Source organism: Nothobranchius furzeri, chromosome 6 (assembly GCF_043380555.1).
Source record: "Nothobranchius furzeri strain GRZ-AD chromosome 6, NfurGRZ-RIMD1, whole genome shotgun sequence".
In the NCBI taxonomy this organism is placed as follows: Eukaryota; Metazoa; Chordata; class Actinopteri; order Cyprinodontiformes; family Nothobranchiidae; genus Nothobranchius; species Nothobranchius furzeri.
In genome coordinates, this window is record NC_091746.1 from 61634387 (window position 1) to 61654696 (window position 20310).

Sequence of the window (20310 nt, forward strand, 5' to 3'; positions counted from 1 at the left end):
TGAGGCACTTTACTGTTCTCCTCTAGTTGGCTTCCTTTAAACCCGCTCATTAATATTTCAGCTGGCATCATCAACCAAACAATAATAAAATAATAATGTGATGGCTGATTAAAGAGCTAAACTCCAGCTTTTTAATGTGCATTTAAATGTGTATTTGCATAAACATGCCTGGTAAACGCCTCTTTAGAGGACAGTGATGCCTTGCAGCACACTATTGCAGCCAACTTCTAAAGCTTAATAAAACCTTAATTAGGAACCAGCCTGAGCCAAGATAATAGTGTGTGGAGCAGCTCGTCTCCACGTAACGCTGCAACCCCTTGCACAATGTAGAGTCTCCCTTTGCTAGTGTCAGGCATTTGCTTTTCTTTCTCTGTGAGGAAAATTATTCAAATTTGAACCCCGTTTTTCTTTGATTTTGTCCCAAATTTAGAAAAATGCCTTTATTATTGAGCTTGCTTCAAAAAATCCAATAAAGGCTTCTGAATGTGCACCAATTTATGGAAATGAAAGTTAAAACTGTAGAATTAACTACCACCTTTAAAAATTTGAAGAAAACTGCACTTGAAAAAAGAATATTCACAATATATTCTTAAAAGTTAGTAATAATGAGATGTGATTACACTATCGGCAAACTGGTTAGACTTTACGAATACACCTTTACCTCAGTGCAAACTAGATCCAGGAAATTATGGGTGAAAAACTGGACCAGCATTGATTTAATTAAATCAATAGTTTTTTTTAAGTGTTTACCATTAAATTACATTATTTATTACATCAATTATTCAACTCAGTTTATTTATATAGCACCAAATCACAACAAGATACGTCTCAGAGGTTTACATTTCTCAAAGTAAACTTTCCAGTGCAGTTCAGTTTATTTAGCCAATCAGTAAAAAGTATATGAGGAACCCAGCAGATTGCATCAAGTCACTGACTAGTGTCAGTGTCTTTACAGCAATCCTCATAAGCAAGCATGTAGGGACAGTGGAGAGGAAAACTCCCTTTTAACAGGAAGAAACCTCCAGAGGATCCTGGTTCAATATAAGCAGCCATCCACCACGACTCACTGGGGATCGAGAAGACAGAACAGACACACACACACACACACACACACACACACACACACACACACCAGTGTTTCTATGGCTGAGTTGTGATATCTTAGGAAATAATATACCGGTATTTCGTAAGAGATACACTTTGTCTTTATCGTAATGAATCTATAATTAATCCAACATTTTGAACTATTAGTAGCACATTAATAGTAAAATGTTATTATCAGGAGAGGGAGAATGTTTAAGTGGTTAGCAGCAGTGTGCTAGCCGATGGCCCCCCTCCATGAGGCCACCGCAGCTCAGCAGAACACCATTGTAGCTTCTTCTGGGGAGAAAAACACTTAAAGGAAAAAATAAAGCTAACAGTTGAAATAGCAGTATGTGTAGAAGGACTTCACCAAAGCCGAATTTAGTTTAAAAAGTATTATGTTTGTCAAAAGACCAGTAGGTAAGTTGTGTTTCCAAAACTTTGATCACTATGCATCTGAAGCCTTTCAAATCAAAAGAAACAAAATACTGTAGTTAAATAATTCATTTACACGTGAAAAAAAAATGATAAAAGGGGTTCTCATCAGATTTAGCAACTATATTTGTAAGGAGTCCATTTTTAAAAATACCTTTCTTCATTAGGAGTTAAAAACAAACCAGAACGTTTCTGAAAGGTAAAATACATAATTTGTACAATATTTCCTGTTTTTTTTTTAGGATTCGCGTGCAGACCACTGGACATTGCATTGTCCTCGGATAATTATAATTAGTTATTCACCGCATCAACAAACAACCCTTGCTTTCGTTTTTGAGAGCAGGACAGTCTTCCAGATGAAGGTTGCCCCAAATGCATTTCATTTACATTCATCACTCTTATCCAAACAACTTTATGGCATTTATCTCTGGGGGTTTATCGTCCAGCTCTGGAGTTGAGGCCGTGCTCTCTATCAGGTTAATCCGGGTCAAACTGATTTCATAGTTTCATGTGGAGTCTGGAAACACCTCGCTCACCTCAAACTCCCTCAGTTATGGTTTTGTAGCTTGTCTCATCCGGTGGCACAATTAAATTCCCAGACACAGTTAATATGGCTGTTCCCTCAGACCTGCACGCACGCACACACACACACACACACACACACACACAGAGAGAGAGAGAGAGAGAGAGAGAGAGAGAGAGAGAGAGAGAATGGTGGAATTCCCTTCAGTAATCAGTGCAACACATCAAGGCTGACTCAGCAGATCTGTGATAGGGAGTGGTCTGTCTTTATTAAACCAATGTAGATGGAGAGAGGTGCCTAATAACACACACACACACACACACGCACACACACACACACACACACACACACACACACACACACACACACTGGCTTTCAGAGCCATTCATTCTTTAAACTGACAGAAGTAAAACTTTCGGAAAGATCTGTTTCATTTATCATTTCCAGTAATCTTGTTTGTAATAACGCAACATTCTCCCTCATCGGCTTTTTACCCCCAACATAAAATCGTTATCTTCCTCTTGGAACTAAAAGAAAATCTGTTTCTTTCTTGCAGACTGTGAGTGCAACGGCCACTCCAATCGCTGCAGCTACATCGACTACCTGAACATCGTCACTTGCGTCAGCTGCAAGCACAACACCAGAGGCCAGAACTGCCAACACTGCAGACTGGGATACTTCCGCAACGCCTCTGCCGAGCTGGATGATGAGAACGTCTGCATCGGTCAGTCTTCTGGGACGCTGTGGGATTGTGCCTGTACGTGTGTGTGTGTGTGTGTGTGTGTGTGTGTGTGTGTGTGTGTGTGTGTGTGTGTGTGTGTGTGTGTGTGTGTGTGTGTGTGTGTGTGTGTGTGTGTGTGTGTGTGTGTGTGTGTGTGTGTGTGTGTGTGTGTGTGTGTGTGTGTGAAGCAGAGAACAGGAATCTGCACAAGCTTTGAAAATCAGTTAACTAATTAAATTGTAGGTTTTCCAACTGAAAAACGAAGTTAATTGGCGATAATAATACTTTTTTAGATCTGGTTATAAATGTAAACTCTGGATGTTTGAAACAGAAGTCCTTCACACGTCATCCCAGTGACAGACACACTGATGCATGATAGAAACATTTGAACACTAAGGAGGACTTTAATAGTGGATAAAGTGTCTCTTTATCATTTTAGTTCTTATTTAAGATTTGATCACAAATGTGATTCCAGCAACGTGTGTGTAAGGTAAAGGCGGGGAACACTGAAAACCTAATTTTTCGTGATTATTTCTGATTATAGACCGACCCATTGAATGTTTACATCTGGGTAACTGCACACATCCACATTAGCTGGAGGGGAGAACTCCGTCTCCAGCCAGAGCTGTATCTCCGTGATAATAATAAAAATAATACATTTTATTTCAAGCGCCTTTCAAGACTCTCAAGGTCACTTTACAAGTGCAGGTACATACAAGAAGAAGAAACACCAATACAAATAAATACATGATGTAGGCTAACAAAATGGGGATGTAAACTACTTGAAATTATCTAACACATCTTTGTGCAGATGAATTAAAAAAAAGAAACATCTCAAAGCTAACTGTGTTTAGCGCAAAGCTTCCAGACACGTTTGAAACAGGGAGCGTAAGTCAACCGGGCTAAAAACGCAATTTTCTAATCCGCTTTGTCTTACGCCCTGGATCGCACATATGTTGTACTGCAATTTAAATTAAAACTATTGATGGGTGTTTCGACCACACCAGTCATGTACTTTGAGATTTATTAGCTTGTAAAAGTTCGTAATTAACATGACTACAAACTAGAAATCAGCACGTTGCATATGTGACGTCACCACATAATCTCCTCTCCCCAATGTAGTTGCTACCTACCAAATGAGCAGCTTTATGGTGGTTGTTTCCTCCGGTGGGAAGTTTGCTGAACTTATAGCACTTTTCCCTCAGTTTTCTCCTTGTCTGGTTCGACGACATCACTTTCGTGAAGTGCATTTGTAGTCCTGGACTTATTGTCACAAAAAACCTAAAATTGTCATGGTCTGTGTCTGCGTCTTTCCCCATGTGTCTCCTAATGTCTCTCCATCCCTCTCTAGATTCCCTTTTGTGTTCTCTTAGCGCCTCATGTGTCCTTTGTCTGCATCTCTGTTATGTGTCTTAAGTTATAGCCTTTTAAAATCATTCCTCCCAGGTCCTGTGTCATCCAGTCATCCTCAGCCCCTCTAGTTGTAGCTCCAGCCTCTTGTTCCCCAGCTCAGTATGTGTGTGTGTGTGTGTGTGTGTGTGTGTGTGTGTGTGTGTGTGTGTGTGTGTGTGTGTGTGTGTGTGTGTGTGTGTGTGTGTGTGTGTCAGGTCTGGTGTCCTGCTCTGCTCCTCTCCTCATTTGTGATTTCACCTGTGCCAGTTCTCCACACACCTGCTCCTCGTCTCCTATCACTCCAGCCCCAGTGTATAAAGCCTCTCCTTGTCTCATTGTTCTTGTCGGTCCATTGTATTATTGTCAGCGTCTGTTCGTGCTCTATGTTGAGCTTTACGTCTCCAGGTTTTGGTGCTCTTGGTGAGATTTCAGTGCCCTGAGTTCATAGACTTTTGATTTTTGGTTTCCTACCCCTTTGGGATTTTTTGGGCGCATCTTCCTAAATAAAGGATTTAATTTTAAACGCTCCTGCCTCGTGTCATCTGGGGTCATCTGCATATTGGGTCCTAACCTCCTCCTTACTTCAGAACTTGACAAAAATATTGTTCCCCCTGTTCGCAAATAAGTGCGTTCTTGGTATCAAAATGTGTCTTTAAAATTTACAGGCATCATATGTGAAATCCATGCCACAAAACAAGCGGAATTAGAAAAAAGCGCTTTTAGCCCCGTTGACTTGCATTTTTTTTTCGTTCTTCCGGGGACCCGTGATGCGGAAGTGACTTAGGCTCCCTATAGCTAGTGAGCTGTGGGGACAGCAGTCCTCAGAACTGGCTGTCTGGGCTTCTCACAGCTGAACCGAAGTTGTAACCGGATCTATTCTACATTTTGCGGGTCAATGGAACGATCGCCGTGACACTGCTTGTCTTCGGAGATTAACGGATGCTCTGTTTATTCTGACAAGCAAAGTAAACAGAAACACGAACGACATTAGCGGCTGCCTGCTTCAGTTACACAACACATTTTGTGTAATCATTGCAACATGACCATTACCGTGAACTACACACCACACCAGCGTTGTCACTTTCATACACGTTTTTGTCTCAAGGCTGATTTGCAGCACAGCTCCTACCTGCCGCTGCCTCCTCTCGGTCAGTTGGTTCTCCCCGGCCGGCTCCTCGTCCCCGCGGTCATGCATAATTATATAATAAAGCATGTAATTTATTAGATGGCTATAACTTTTTTTTTCTGGACATGTGGGGCAGATTTTTTTACTTTTTTATTCTGTCATGAGACTTTGTCATAATGTGGGTGGTTTATTCACAAGAACTGGCCTTAACCATTGCATTTGGTGCATTTTACCTGCTGGAAACCTGTAAATTTTACTTTGTCTGTCTTTTGTTTACTTGTGCAGCCTATAGCTCTGTGTGTAACAATGCTGATAGATTTTATTTGCTGCTATTTAGCTCTGTTTATTGATAACTAACAGACACAGTGGTGGTCAATGGGAAGGTGCCGGCTTCTTGCCCTCCGGCCAGAGGCTGAGGGGCGGGGTGTGGGTGCCTGACATCAAACTAGAAATAGACGGTGAAACTGTAGAATTTGAAAAGGATGACAGATGTCACTTAACATTCATGGACTCACCCATCTTGACTCACATCGGTGTTGTTGGGTTTCCAGAATTTTAACATAGCTGAAATCCAAACAAAGCTGCTCTCACTCACATCATTTTCTGCTTTTGTTGTCTAAAAGCAAAACAAGTTCTGAACTTCAGGCTTTAGGACCATTTCATCTGTCAGAATCTCTGTGTAGCTGTTATTTCAGCACATGAACTGAGACCCTGGCAGGGGTCAGGGCTCCAAATGAATTTGATTTTGTAAGAATCTCTTTCCTTCAGTTTGATAAACTGCTGACATTTGGCTGCAGGTTTGATCCAGATGGACACATATTCTAAGATTTACACTTCCAACATTAATATGTGCAAACAAAAGTGATGTTTATATCCAAACCGTATCTCTCTCTAATTGTTGTGACCTTATCAACTTTTAGCTGAACTGTCTGAGGTGTTTTTTTTTGCATAGCAAAGCTACCCTCTCTGTTGAGGGTAATAGGCCCGACACACGGGAGGCGACATCACCTCTCCTCCATTCATTTTCAACGAGACAAAGCGATAATCGCGGGTCTCCCTCCTACTAAGCGAAAAACGTGCGTGTGAAATTTTGCGCTCGTGCACGTGTCGTGCACAGGTGATCCAGCGACGCGATCCCAGAAAGTTGAAATATTTTCTACTTTTCATCGCTGTCGCTCGGACGAGGACCAATCAACGGAGGTTTCATTCACTGACCAATGAGCGGACAGGATGCTCCGTACACCTTCGAGCAAACATGAAGGAGAAGTTGATTATTATTATGTTTTATATAGTAAAATCAGAAGTAAGATTTCACATAACTTTAGCTTGTGAAACATCATTTCTACCACTTTATTAACTCTAAACTGCTTAAATAACCTTAATTCCCTCCAACCTGACACAGCCAAACAAAACAACGGAAGTTTCGATTTCACCATGGAACAGAACGCGTAGACGGCTTTGCCGCTGCCGCGGATCGCCTTCCGTGTGTCAGGTACTAAAAGCGACAGCGACGAATTTCGCTGATCGCGGTCGTTTGTCGCCTCCCGTGTGTCGAGCCCCTACCTCTGAAGTGCCTTTTTTCCCCTCCCCCTGACTCTACCCTGATATAAACCCTCTTGATCTATTACGGTAGCGCGACTCGGGTTGCGCATGACCACAGTCCCAATTCTTGTCATGTATGTCTGATCTCAGATTTATGTGTACTGAAACTCTAATTTCCCTCTGGGATTAATGAAGTATTTTTGAATTTGAATTAAATTGAATTGAACGCCCTGCATGATCATCTCCATCTTAATTTCTATCATGTGGCACAAATCACACAGGTTTTAACCAGGGCTTAACAGTGTTTGGGCGCCTTCTATAAATGGCTACACCCTAAACCTTTAGTAAAGGCTCTTTGGGCACTAAAATGCAGCACACCTCGTATAAGACCAAAAACAACACTTTTTTGAGGTTTCGGTGGGATTTTTAGGACTTCAAGTGTATTCCAACACCTGACCTTTGCTGAACTCCAGTATATGTATTCATAGGAATCCTTAAAACCAGCGATCATATGATCACCTTTAAATTGAAGTGGCAGAACAAGGAAAAGCATGACATGCAATTAATTTCTGGCTAAAATTCCTTTACAACTTTTTATTCTGTGGCTCAACACATGCTTTGAGTTGAGGTTATTCTGTTTGCATGTCCACAGAGGTAAAATTTGTTGTTGATTTGGATCCATCTGTGTGTGAGCTGCAGGAGGTTGGAGGGTAAACATGTTCAGGACACACACAGGATCAGGCAGACTGAGCACAAATAAAACCCCATCAGCTCATCTGCCAGCATGTTGGCACACGGATCGTGGCAACAGAAATCACGTCACGCAAGTGTCTCCAGAGACACAAACGCACTTTACGCAGTTTGGCGTCCTCAGTTTGGCTCACAAACAACTTTGATGCCAATGTACATGACCCACAAACAAAAATGCCTGGTTATCTCTGATCAGATATTTTTAATAAATATTTATCTATAAATTAGCTGATCTAAATTTAAGTTTCATGTAAAAGAAAAGCAATTAGTCTGTCTCAAGTTATGCCAGAAACTTCATTAAAATCTATAAAGACTTACGACTTGACTCGGACTTGAAGGCCAATGACTTGTGACTTGAATTAACTTGCATCTGTTGACTTGATGATGACTTGAGCATATTTGATATTTTAGCACAAAAGTGGTGCGACATGGACAAAAATCATAAATCATTCTTCGTTCTGGGTTTGATTTACTGCTAAATGCAGCAGCTCTTAGTTTATAATCAGTTTCAGTTGCACTTTCTGCTGTTTGAGCAAGTAAATGAAGCTTTAAGAAGCTTTATTTCTGGAATTCATTTCTTATCAGTGTCATTAATCAATCAATCAATCAGATTTATTTATAAAGCGCTTTTCAAACAAAGTGCTACTCAAAGTGCTTTACAAAATTACCCCAGATTCCCACAACAGGTTAAAAACATTAACAGACATATGCAAGTGCACACACGCACGCACATGCAAACACAGACACACACAAGTAAAAATTATATTTGGCTGAGTCCAGGTGAGCCAAGTAAGGTAAGGCAAGGAAACGCCATCAGAGGAGCCGTCTGCCCCGGCAGCATCAGGTCTTCCTTAAATTGAAGTTGGACAGATGACTTGATTATGACTTGAAAATTCAAAGTTAAGGATTTGGACTTGACTTGGACTTCCAGATCATTGACTTTGGACTCGACTTGGACTTGGTTGTCTTTGACTTGGACCTGACTCGAGACTTGACTGGAAAGACTTGTGACTTACTTGTGACCTGCAAAGCAGTGACTTGGTCACATCTCTGCTAAAATAAGACACAACATTAAACGATGCACTGTTGGACAAAAAATATGAAGCCCAGTAGCATTAAAGCCAGGTCACCATCAGTCTGTGATTTTGTGGTCTTCATCACTAAAACGAGTGTAGACCACGTCAATTTTCACTCTGGTTTTAGCGCTTTACTTTGCCTCCAAAGACATTATTTTACATTTATTTTCAGGCTCCACCATGATGCCAACAAAAAGCCCGAGCTACCTCAACTGGCTCCTCTCGATATTTCTTACATGTACTCAGTCATTTGAGTGTTTACGTTGGTGACAAACTGAATCCGTCGTAATAGTTAAAATACGTGTACGAAATGAGAAATTGAGCCAGACTCTTTACAGAAACTAGCAACTCAACTGAGTGGTGGACTCAGATTTCTCAGAGTAAGGGTACGTCTTCTCAGGAATGATATTTATAGTCTTTATAGTGAAATTTATCTCAGTCATTTTTTGTTTTTGTGAAGCGCCTCGTGATTTTCATCTTGAGAGGGCTATAGAAATGATTTCTTCTTCTTCTTCACTCAGATAATTATTCGAGGGTCTAAATAAGATACTGGAAGGCTTCTGAGAAAAAGTTTTTTTTTTTTTACATAGTTTTCAGATAATGATACAGGAGCAGCCAGTAGATAAAACCGGTGTGTTTTTACACAATTCATTGAGATGAATGAGGGAGGAATAAAGCCTGTCCTACTATGACCAGTTCAACTATTCTGATCCATCTCTAAGGAAATGTCTTTGCAATGCAAAAAAATACCCACATAAAGATTTTTTGGGGTGTTCTGACTCTTTCATTACAAACCACTGAGCACATAGAGAAATGATCATTATCTGTAAAAACGAGACATTAGGTGTGTGGTTTTTTTCTGACAGAATACATCAGCTTTAATGTTTGGAAGTCCATTTTGATGAACATCTTTGAATCAGAATTCCAAAACACTGTTAAATTATTCAGCATGACAAAAAGTTTTCAGCATTCCCCTCAGCTTATTTTAAAACCATATTCATGGCTCCCACCTTTGAATTCAGGCATCATGTGATCAAAAGAGCCGACACTTCTGTGAGGTTGAATCGGCTCCATCAACATCTGAGATGCATGGTACCTTCTGACATAAAAGGACATCTGTCTTTTTTGTTTATCAGCCTTAGAAGGGAAGGAAGTCAGGTTTTTTTCAAGGCTGTAAAATATCTTGTGTATGCCAGTAAGTGGATTAAATGACTATTTAACCTGAAGCAGAACTTGAGTACACGTCTGTGTATTTGTGCTGTTCAAACTCAGGGACATGAGTCATAACATGCAAATGAAAATGTCTTAAATCACACTATAGCTGTACCGCTGAGAGTTTAACAGATATTTAATTATCTGCAAGGTCCACGTGGCGGGGTGAGGTGGTACTCACTCCTCACCCCTGCCACGTGGACCCAAGTGTTACGTCCCCGACATGAGATGGTAAAATGTGAAGGATGGGGATAACATAAAAACTGCAGTGGATATTAAAAGGGTTTTATTGTTATAAAAAGGTTCTAAAAACGCACACAAACTCAAAAAGGTTAACGTTAAAAGACGAATGATCAACTATTAAAACACCTGGTTAAAACTTATAAGTTTTACCAAACGAAGGTGTTTAAAAACAAAGTCAACCCGGCAAATTGCATCGAGTCACTGACTGGTGTCAGTGTCTTTACAGCAGTCCTCATACATGATTATTAAATTGATAATTCCTAAAACCACGCACTGATTTTTTTCATGTTTGGAGTCTTTATAGAGGCAGTAGAGACGAAGGTGAGACATGTCACCTTTAAAGAACAGGCAGCTTCACACATCAATGAGTTTTTCCATTCCTACTTAAAAGTCTACTTCCCACGTTAACCTTTCACAAATTTCAATTAGGAATATTTGCTTAAAGACAAAAACAAAAATTGGGTTAATGGGAAAAGACTTATGAATATGTTTGAGTGAACTCAATGGTCAAATATCTAACACTGTTTTATTCCCTCAGAGTGTAACTGCAATCAGCTGGGCTCCGTCCATGACCGGTGTAACAACACGGGCTTCTGCCAGTGTAAAGATGGAGCCACGGGAGCCAAATGTGACGACTGTGTGCCGGGTTTCTACTGGAAGCAGGGCTGCTACCGTGAGTATGAGCAGACCCAATACTCATTGAAAGGTTGCAGCCTTTTCCAGGGCCTTCTCAAGAGCACAGTCCATTTAACTCACGCCACTCCTGATGTTTTCTTTACTCACAAGGGAACAGATCATGTAGCTCATTAGAGGCGTCGTCTGCTCTTTGAAAGGATGACTCTGTCACACCTTAACCCTATTACAGAGATTCGCCTTCCTCCGCCATCCACAATCCCGTCAGGTGCCCATGTCGCAAATAGACCATCGGTGGACGTGCACAAAAAGACCAGACATGAATGCAGTTTCACGTATGCATCAATAATAATAGAGAACATGGTGTAATTAATAGTAGCACCATTTGTTTTAGGTTAAACATCAAGAGCTCCTATGCAAGGGAGCCAGTTGTCTCAGGTGCGACTACATCCACAACAACCAAGTAAATAAAATGTTAGAACATGGCATTATTTCTGGCTGCAGAACATTTTCAGGTCAGGTATTTTTAAAAGTCCAACTGCTACTGTGTTTATGCAGATTTTAGCATTTTAACGACTGCTCCTCCAATCATTACGTAGCTAAAATCACACGTGCAAGGCTGCTTTTTGCTGGGTTTGACAAAACAATTTTGACTTGACCCTGAGAAAGTGCCGGCTCAAGGAAAATGGGCAGATTAAAAAAACAGGCTGCAGAAACAACAAAAAGTGAAAGAAAAAAAAAGGCAGGTGTTACTTGTTCTTGTCCCTGAGGAACAAAACAAGAGAATTTATCTTTCCCCTTTTCCTTCCCCTGCTATGTTCCTCTCTTTGTTCTTCCTGCCCTGGATTCCTCTCTTCCTGCCGTATCTCTTCCTATCTTCTCATTTCTAACACTGCCCCTTCCTTGTCTTTTCATGCTTCTCTTTGCCATACATCTCTTCCTGTATCTTTGTGCTTTTCACTCCCCTACGCTCCTAACGCCAATCTTTTTTCTCACATTGCTGCACGATTTTGCAACTCCTCACACTCATTCTACTTACCTCTGCAAATCCATCCCTGTGATGTCCACACCGCTTCTCCCTCTCTCCCCTCTCTCTCTCTCTTTCACAGCTAATGTTTGCGACGAGGAGATGCTCCTCTGCCTGAACGGAGGAACGTGCTACCTGAACCAGAAGTGCGTCTGTCCTCCAGAGTATAAAGGGGTTCTGTGCCAAGAGTCCCGCTGCGAGGCGGGGAAGGACTGCAACGGCGCTTCTTCGCCACACCTTTCTACGGCCACCCTGCTGCTCTGCACTCTGCTGACCTACCTGCTGGCCACATTAACACACCACTGAGCCCCTACCCTTCAAAGTGTGTGTGTTTGTGGGACAAAAAGAGGGGGTGACCCAGAATGGGGAGGACCAGACAAATCATGGACCCCAAAGAAAAGCACACAACAGCACTTGACACTCTCACTGAACACTACCTAAACCTTGCAAACACACGTGAATACACACACCTCCAGAGGACTGTTACGACACCGAGTGTGTGCCCAGGTGTGAGACAGACCAAGACAAACCCCTCAGAGGAAAAAGGTTCCAGTAAAAGGGGATGGAAATCATACCAACCACTGTTCCCTTTATTCTTCAGCTGGAGCAATGTGCATCAAACCAAAAAGCATAAAAACACTTAAATCACCACTGTTTCACTTCTAAGGGTATGGCTGTTGTAACCTCACATAGACCCTTTGAGTTCTTCTTTTGCCTTGGTTGAGTTAAAGGTCGCTAATGTGTGAGTGTGTGTGTATGCGTGCGTGCGTGTGTGTGTGGTCTGACTCAGCGTGCGAGTGAGGCACTTGACAGGTCAAAAAGAAGCTTGTTTAGTTCTGCTGCCACGGCCTACATAGTACAATACCCAGGTTTAATTTCTTCTTGAAAAATGATGAGACTTGATTTCTTTTTTTTTTCCCTAAATCAAACGTTTAATCATTTTATCTAAATGTGCCCACAAGCAGTTGCTGAGATTATACATATATTATACTATCTGGGGATGGGTGGGGTCATGAATCCTAAAGAATAAATTAGTCACTATTATGATTGTTAGAGGAATGAGTGATTGTTGCCATACTTAACGAGATTTAATCCTCTCACAATATTCAGGAAGCAGAGTTTAATCAAGCTAATCAGACGTCTAACAGAGAGAGAAAGGATATGAACCACGTAACAATATTATATGACATTATTTGAATATTTTTTGTAGAAATTATTTTTGTTTGAAGTTACAATAAATTATAAAAAACAAACAAAGAAATTACATTTACAACTATTCCAAATGCGCATTTTATTACACTTGATTGTAAAGCTTACAGTAAAAATGACTGTTGTTTGCCTTCTTGGTTGTGTTTTTTTATTGTTGTTTTCCCCGACTCAATGAAAGTTGGCGTGTTTCCACCACCGGATCTTCAGGGTAATTTTACCGGAACTTCGCTTCATGCTCATGTCTTCACCTCAGCAGGCCGGTGTCGGTACAAGGTCTGCTCGGGTGCAAGATCGGCTCGGGGTCCGTCGACTGCCGATGACGTCAAAGTAGTTGATTGGCTGAACATGAACTGTATGGAATTACGTAATCACGTTACGTTGTTATCACGTTACGTTAGTCCAGGCAAATCTTTCTGTTGGAAAGATGGACACCTTTTACAAAGAAATCCATCATTACCTCTTTGAAAATACACTTTTAGCATAGAGCTGCATGTATATTAGGGCTGAACGATTAACTGCATGTGCAATTAAATTGCGATGTGACAAAAGGAGATTTTCTAGTCGCAAAGGCTGCAATTTGGCAGCGAGTGGTTAGCGCAATGCTAATATACATGGAAAAACCCATAGGAATGCTAATGCTAATATCACTGATTACATTCTTACAAATTATGAATTGGAAACGTGCCAAATGATTACATTTGGAGTCTAATAGAAAGTAAAACTACCAACAATCAAATAAGTACAGACAGGTATTTTACTAAAGCCAGAAAACGTTTAACTCCAGAGTTTTGGCTAGCAGCTATGAGCGTAACTGAACTACACATGGACAAGACGTCAAAACCTCTAAACACGAAACACTTCAATAAACGGGACACACTTCTTTCCTGCAAATATAATTTCACAGGTGTTGCTAATACCTATGATCCTTCAAGGGATGTGCTCAAAGAGGAGTTCAACATTATGAATAAAATATAGTGTTTTATTTTACAAATACCATTATAAACACAAACTTATGTCTTAAGAAACATTATTTTAATAACGAAACTGCTAAATTCTTTCCAACAGTATAGATGTGTGCTGTATTTTGTCCGAGTGGGTTTGCCACACTTTGACGTCATCGGCAGTCGAAGGATCCCGAGCCGATCTTGCACCCGAGCAGATCTTGTACCGACACCGGCCCAGTGGACTATTCTCCGGGCCATTTTCGGGAACCAATGGAGTAGCTGAGCTGTGGTAGGTACTTGGAATGGTCCAGTAGAGTCGCTGACCAAGACTTGTGGTTTACTTGCGCTAGTTGGTTGTAACTCCGAAGAAAATTACATCGGCAGAAGTTGCTAAAACAACTGGCATTTGTAAGATTAGAAGAGTTAGGCCTGGGGTGCACCGGAGGCAGACGCAGTACTTTAGACCCAATTTTTAAGGTTATATGTATGTTATAAAGCTGCCAATATTTTTCAACAATTGGACAAAATTTTATTCATTTTCAACACAGCTTTTTGATTAAAGGTAAAAACTACATATTGTCTCTTTTAAAAAACTGCATTCCTTCTGGTCATTGAATGCCACTTTTTACATTAAGCTGCTCTCCCAGTCCTCTCAGTTGATTAAATGATGGCTTACTTTGACAGAATAAAACTTTAAATATTTTTATTATCTGTAGATGCTTTTTGGTGCCAGCCAGTGACATCACACTGCTGAAGCAGTTGTGATATGCTGAAGTCTTTTAGGGAAGTCCTGAAAGGGCTGAATATGGAGACATGAGAGCAGTAGCACAAAAAGGTGGGTATGCATTAGAGCTGAACGATTAAATGCATATGTAATTAAATTGTAATATGACAAAAGGAGATTTTCTAATCGCAAAGGCTGCGATTTGACTAGCAGCGAGTGGTTAGCACAATGCTAATATGCATGGAAAAACCCATAGGGATGTTAATGCTAATATCGCCGATTATATTCTTACAAATTATGAATTAGGAACATGTCAAATGATTACATTTGGAGTCTAATAAAAAGCAAAAACTACCATCAATCAAATAAGTACAGACATTTTAGTGAAGCCAGAAAACCATGAGATTTTTACTCCACGGAGTTTTGGCCAGCAGCTATGAACTAGTAATGTGTCGGTCGCGAACAAACCGGCTCTAAGAGCCGGCTCTTTGAAGTGAACGACGGGAGCCGGCTCGTCATTGGGAGCCGTACCCCCCCCCCCCCCCCCCCCTCCCTGCCTTGGTGAAAGCTACAGGCGATTGGTCAACATGTGTAACTGTGTGTCCAGACTGTCCACACACAGAGCAGTAGGGGCGGGGAAGAGGGAGGATCAGACTCAGACAGACACACAGCAGAGCACATGTGGGAGGAGGGAGACGAGAGGGAATGAGGAGAAAAAGGCGAGCGAGAGGGAGGAGAGTGCGACGAAGATGGTGAGAAAATGAGCGCCAGCAGTCGGAAAGTGGAGATTTCTTAAAGTGTTCAGTTATTAAATCCATAGAAATGATAAACATTTGATATATTGCTTTTTTTACGTTAGTAAATTATTTTACATAAAGTTTAGCATTATTTTGGTTATAAATGTATTCTACGCAACAGAAAATCTGAGGAGCTACTTGGTGAGCTGAACCAAAAGAACTGGCTCTCTAAAAAGAGCCGGAATTCCCATCACTACTATGAACTTAACTGAACTACGGAAGCTTTGCATGGACAAGACGTCAAAAACTCTAAACACAAGAGAATTTGATAAACAGGACACACTGCAAATTACTTTTTTATAAGTGTTGCTAATACCTATGCTCCTTCAAGGGATGTGCTCCTGGCTGCAAAGCATGATTGCACCTTCAAATACAAAATTTTGTCTTTACTTGTGAGTGTTTATGTAAATGTAGGCAAATAAACTTGTAGATATGATATGTAGATAAGTATATAGATACATAAACTTGCTTATATTCACTTCAAGTTACATAGATTTTTTTTTTTTTTTGCTTCTGCTAGTTGAAAAATATGAGAAAAGCCCTTTGAGATAATAATCGTGAATTAAACCGCAATTGCAATATTGAAGAAAGAAATTGCAATTAGATCACTTTCCAGAATCGTTCAGCTCTAGTATGTAGTGCAGCACGTGACGCATAAGGGCGCCAGCCTGGAGGGGACGCCAAAGCAATCAGTAGGTAGTTGTGTGCCTGGCTGACCGACTCTGGGCCTGGACCGAGCCATTGTATCACCTCGTCAATTTTCCCCCTCCCAGAAATGTCCCCGAACTCCTTTAGTGGAAACACGGTTAATAGCAACGTGCCAATCCATTTCTTTATGAAAAGCACAAGTCTGGACTAAAGAAAAATGCTCGTGCTCATTCATGGGATCTATTTCATTCATTTTGTACAAGGCACTGCTCATCTTTACAAACCTAATTTTATTTTTCATTTTATTTATTTATTTATTTATTTTTTCATTTTAAACCCAACAGTGTCCAGAAGTCACTGGGAACCGCTTTGCTGATGGGAGTAGGACTTATTTTAGCTTCACAAAAGATTTAAAAAGAGCTTTTATGTCTGGAGAAGCAGTATAAAAAATGGAAAACTTGAAGCATAATTTTTTCACAATAAGGAAAAAAGGTCTAATCCGGTGCTTTAATGTCTCAGATATGTTGTGTGGCTCTTCTTTCCTTTTACAGCATAATTTAACACAGAAATTATTCTTTTTTTTCTGCTGAGTGTGCAGAGAGAATAAATTGGTTTATAGAATAAATGGAAAAGAAAACTAAATCTAGGAGTGGTGGTCGCTCTGTTAGCTATTCTATTTGTAGCGCGCGCACACACACACATACACACACACACACACACACACGCTATTAATTTGAACCTTTCAGAGCAAGGATATGCGTACATATCAAATATTACATTTGGCAATATGGAGACGTCCTTTTTTTCTGAAATATCAGGAGCCAGCCATTTTTCTTCTTGTTTAGTTCAATGACGTCAATTTGGTGGGACGAGCATTTATAGTCCACTACATGTTTTCTCACAAAACCTAAAGCAACATTTCCAGCCTGTCGAAAATAAGTGTGTGCCTCTAAAATTCACGGACATTATAAATCCATGGCACATATCAAATGGAATCAGAATTTTTTTTTATTGGCCTATAGACTCCCATTCAACCCGGAAATAAGATGAAGTCTCACCTTCACCCACGTGAGTTCCACGCATTTCATAACGTAACCCAGCAAAACATCATGGGCCATGGAGAAAAAAGCATCTCTGTCAAAAAGAAAATAAACAAACGGTGGCAACATACCGCCAGCGGCGACCGGGCCACCAGGAGCACCAGGACATTTTTCAGTTCCTCACTCTTCTGTAAATATCTCTGAAGTATTTATGGAAAAATAGACACAATTTTTAAGTGCATTAAAATGACGTTTTAAAATGATAGAGAAAAAAATGCAAAAAGCATGTTTACATGAGATGTTGGTGGAAAAATGAAGCAACATGACGTAAATAGATTTTAGGATTTTTAGTGTTATTCTGATGTGGAAATCAATACAATTATTCCATGAAAACATTTAAAAGCTGCTTAAACCTTCATTATTTTTTATCGGGTTGGTTCAAATCAAAAGTTAAAAATGGTGTAAACTGGACAGAACAACTCAGGATCTGAGGAGGTTAAAGTAAAGAATTGTTGTGTTTTCCCTGCTTTAAAATGAATCCAGGTGAATAAGGCTTAATCAGGACACACAATTGTTTCACATCTGACCAGCGAGTGTATGTTAATGAAAAAAAAAGTTGAACCTTTCTGAGTTTTTAAATTAAAATGCTCCCAGGCTCATAAAACCCAAGTTTGTTTTTGAAAACATGAAACAGGATAAATGTTCCAAACTCATCTCGTCTCATTAAAAATAGACTCAGGATTCAACAGGTGCTGACGTTGGAGTCTGTGTATGATACGGAAAAACAGCAGCTCTGGTTTGTCTTTGTCTCCCTGCAGGTGCCTGAATGTGACTCGGAGTTTGGGGGAAATAATGTCTCTATTTGTCCATGTCATCTCTGTGCTGCTTCCCCAGCTGTGCCACCGCCTCCTGCTCGGATTATTTGTTGATTTCACATGGGTCCACGAGGCCTCTACATCTGATTGCCCTAAAACTCCCCCTTCCACCCCGCTTTTGTTCTTTGTTTTGAAGATGCACACACCTTCCTCATATTGGGCCCAGGGGCCTCTGTCAGTCATACTTTGTGCAGCCTACCTTCGCTGCACATGACCTGATTTCTTTTCCAGGGGGTGTGCATACCGGCTGGAGCTATGTTTCATCATCATTGGAAAAAATATCCAGGATACAGCAAGCCTTTTGCCAGACACAATCCCTCTGGAAAAGGCCAGACGGAGCACCTCGTGCATTTTTCTTTTGTTTTGGGAGTTGGTTTGTGTTCAGCGTGTTCCACATGTTCAAGCCCTGCTCTGTCTGAACTGTTAGGGCTCCTCACATCAAAGTCACACCCTGCCTGTAGTGTAAATGTCTGATCATACTGGTTTTTTCATTTGGAGGTGGGGTTAGGGGGGTGTCGCAAACACAAATCTCAAAGTAAGTAAAAAGATCTTCACCATAAAGGCCCAAAGACAAGATTTATTTTAGAAAAAAAGTATTTTCACTATTTTAAAATTCACATCTGAGCTGTGTGGGCGCTGTTTTACAGTCTTGATAATGAATAACTCGCCTTTCTACTCCATCTAACATTCATCGTAATCATTTGCGAATGATGTAATCTGTCAGTTTGGAGAAGATCTGACTAACATTTTCAATAACTGCTTATAGTATTTTATGTAACGTCCAGCAACGGTCAGTTTAGGTACAGTCTGACCTTTCAACATCTATTCAACATCTATTCAACATCTGGTCAGAAAGGAGACACAACACTGCATGGGTTCCCTTTAAATGAGCCTGCCTTCATACCAGCTCACAGACTCTGCAAGTCTGAAAGATAAACAATAACTTTCTTTCCCAAGGTCCCATCTGTCTGCCTCCACAGAAGGAAGAACTCCAGCCCGAATCAGTTGCTAAAATCAAGAATGATTTCTTAAATCAACATGAACCTCTTCCATGACTAGATAATCATTGGGGCAGCAGTAGCTCAAAAGGTTGAGTGGGTTGTTCAGTAATCGGAAGGTTGCAGGTTCGATCCCGGCTCCTGACAGAGAATTCTGCTGTTATGTCCTTGGGCAAGACACTTAACCCAACTTGCCTGCTGGTGGTGGTCGGAGGGGCTGGTGGCGCCTGTGCTCGGCAGCCTCGCCTCTGTCAGTGCGCCCCAGGGCAGCTGTGGCTACATCGTATCTCATCCCCACCAGTGTGTGAATGTGTGTGTGAATGGATGAATGATACACTGTAGTGTAAAGTGCTTTGGAGTCCTTACTCTGAGAGGCGCTATACAAGTGCGGGTCATTTATCATTAAATAAACATTTGTTTATTACTACTTATAATAATTATAGTATAATGAAATGCTTCATTAATCTGTGCACACTGAATGGATGTTATATTATGTGTGTCTACTAGAACCTGCCATGTATTCAACATGTTTTGACGACCAGGTCCTCACACCTGCACTCACACAATAACAAGTACGGTTAAGTTAAACTCCAACACATAACTTGCCCTTTTAACCAGTCAGAACATCCGGTATCAAAGAAGGTGTGTTTCTGAGTTGTCTTGGTAACATCTCCCAAGCTGTCAGCCTCTGATTGGCTGTGAAAATCATATCATCAAAACCTTAAAACTGGGTCATCCTGAGTTATTCGACAGTTCTAGAGAATCGCTCAGACCGGCCATCTGTAGCAAAACCTCTTTAACCATCAAACATTTTGACACGTCGTCAAAACCATTTTGCACCTGCAAAGCTGATGAGCAAACAGTTCCTGCAGAAACAAAGCTGATATTGTTAGACTCCTTAAGAGTCCGCCAGACGCACGGTTCCATCCAGCTGTTGTGGCCCGATACATCTCTGGGCCGAAGAGTCGGTACCACGGTATTGTACAGTCCTCTGGTGCCAGAGGTCAGCCGACCCCTGCAACTTTCGGATCCACCAAGAGGGTCTCTCCAAAACGGGTGAAGTAGACATGACAGATTGCGTCTGATGTGCTTCTGATGATAACAACTTTATAGCTTAGAGCAAACCAAATTCTTTTCACCAGAACTCAGCTTACATTGATAAGGAAGCTCTGACTGACATCGCATTCACACATAGGTTCCTTCATCACGTTTAGTTACATCCACTCACAGTAAATGCTTAGTTAATTAGTCATGTTTTAAATTGTTTGCAAAATAAATTCTTATTTTTATAAACCTGACTCTTTCTTGAAGT

At 40.8% G+C, this 20310-nt stretch overlaps 1 protein-coding gene across 4 annotated transcripts in view; it reads left to right on the forward strand.

Annotated features, from left to right (window-relative positions):
* The window catches only part of ntng2b (netrin g2b), a 124493-nt gene extending 110003 nt beyond the window's left edge, over positions 1 to 14490 (forward strand). For all 4 annotated transcript variants that reach the window (XM_015943031.3, XM_054744501.2, XM_054744502.2 and 1 more), the window contains 3 exons: positions 2598 to 2765; positions 10642 to 10776; positions 11846 to 14490. In XM_015943031.3, the coding sequence (XP_015798517.1) occupies positions 2598 to 2765; positions 10642 to 10776; positions 11846 to 12069 (527 nt within the window). In that variant the 3' untranslated portion in view covers positions 12070 to 14490. The remainder of the gene's footprint in view (positions 1 to 2597; positions 2766 to 10641; positions 10777 to 11845) is intronic.
* The last annotated feature ends 5820 nt before the right edge of the window (positions 14491 to 20310 follow it).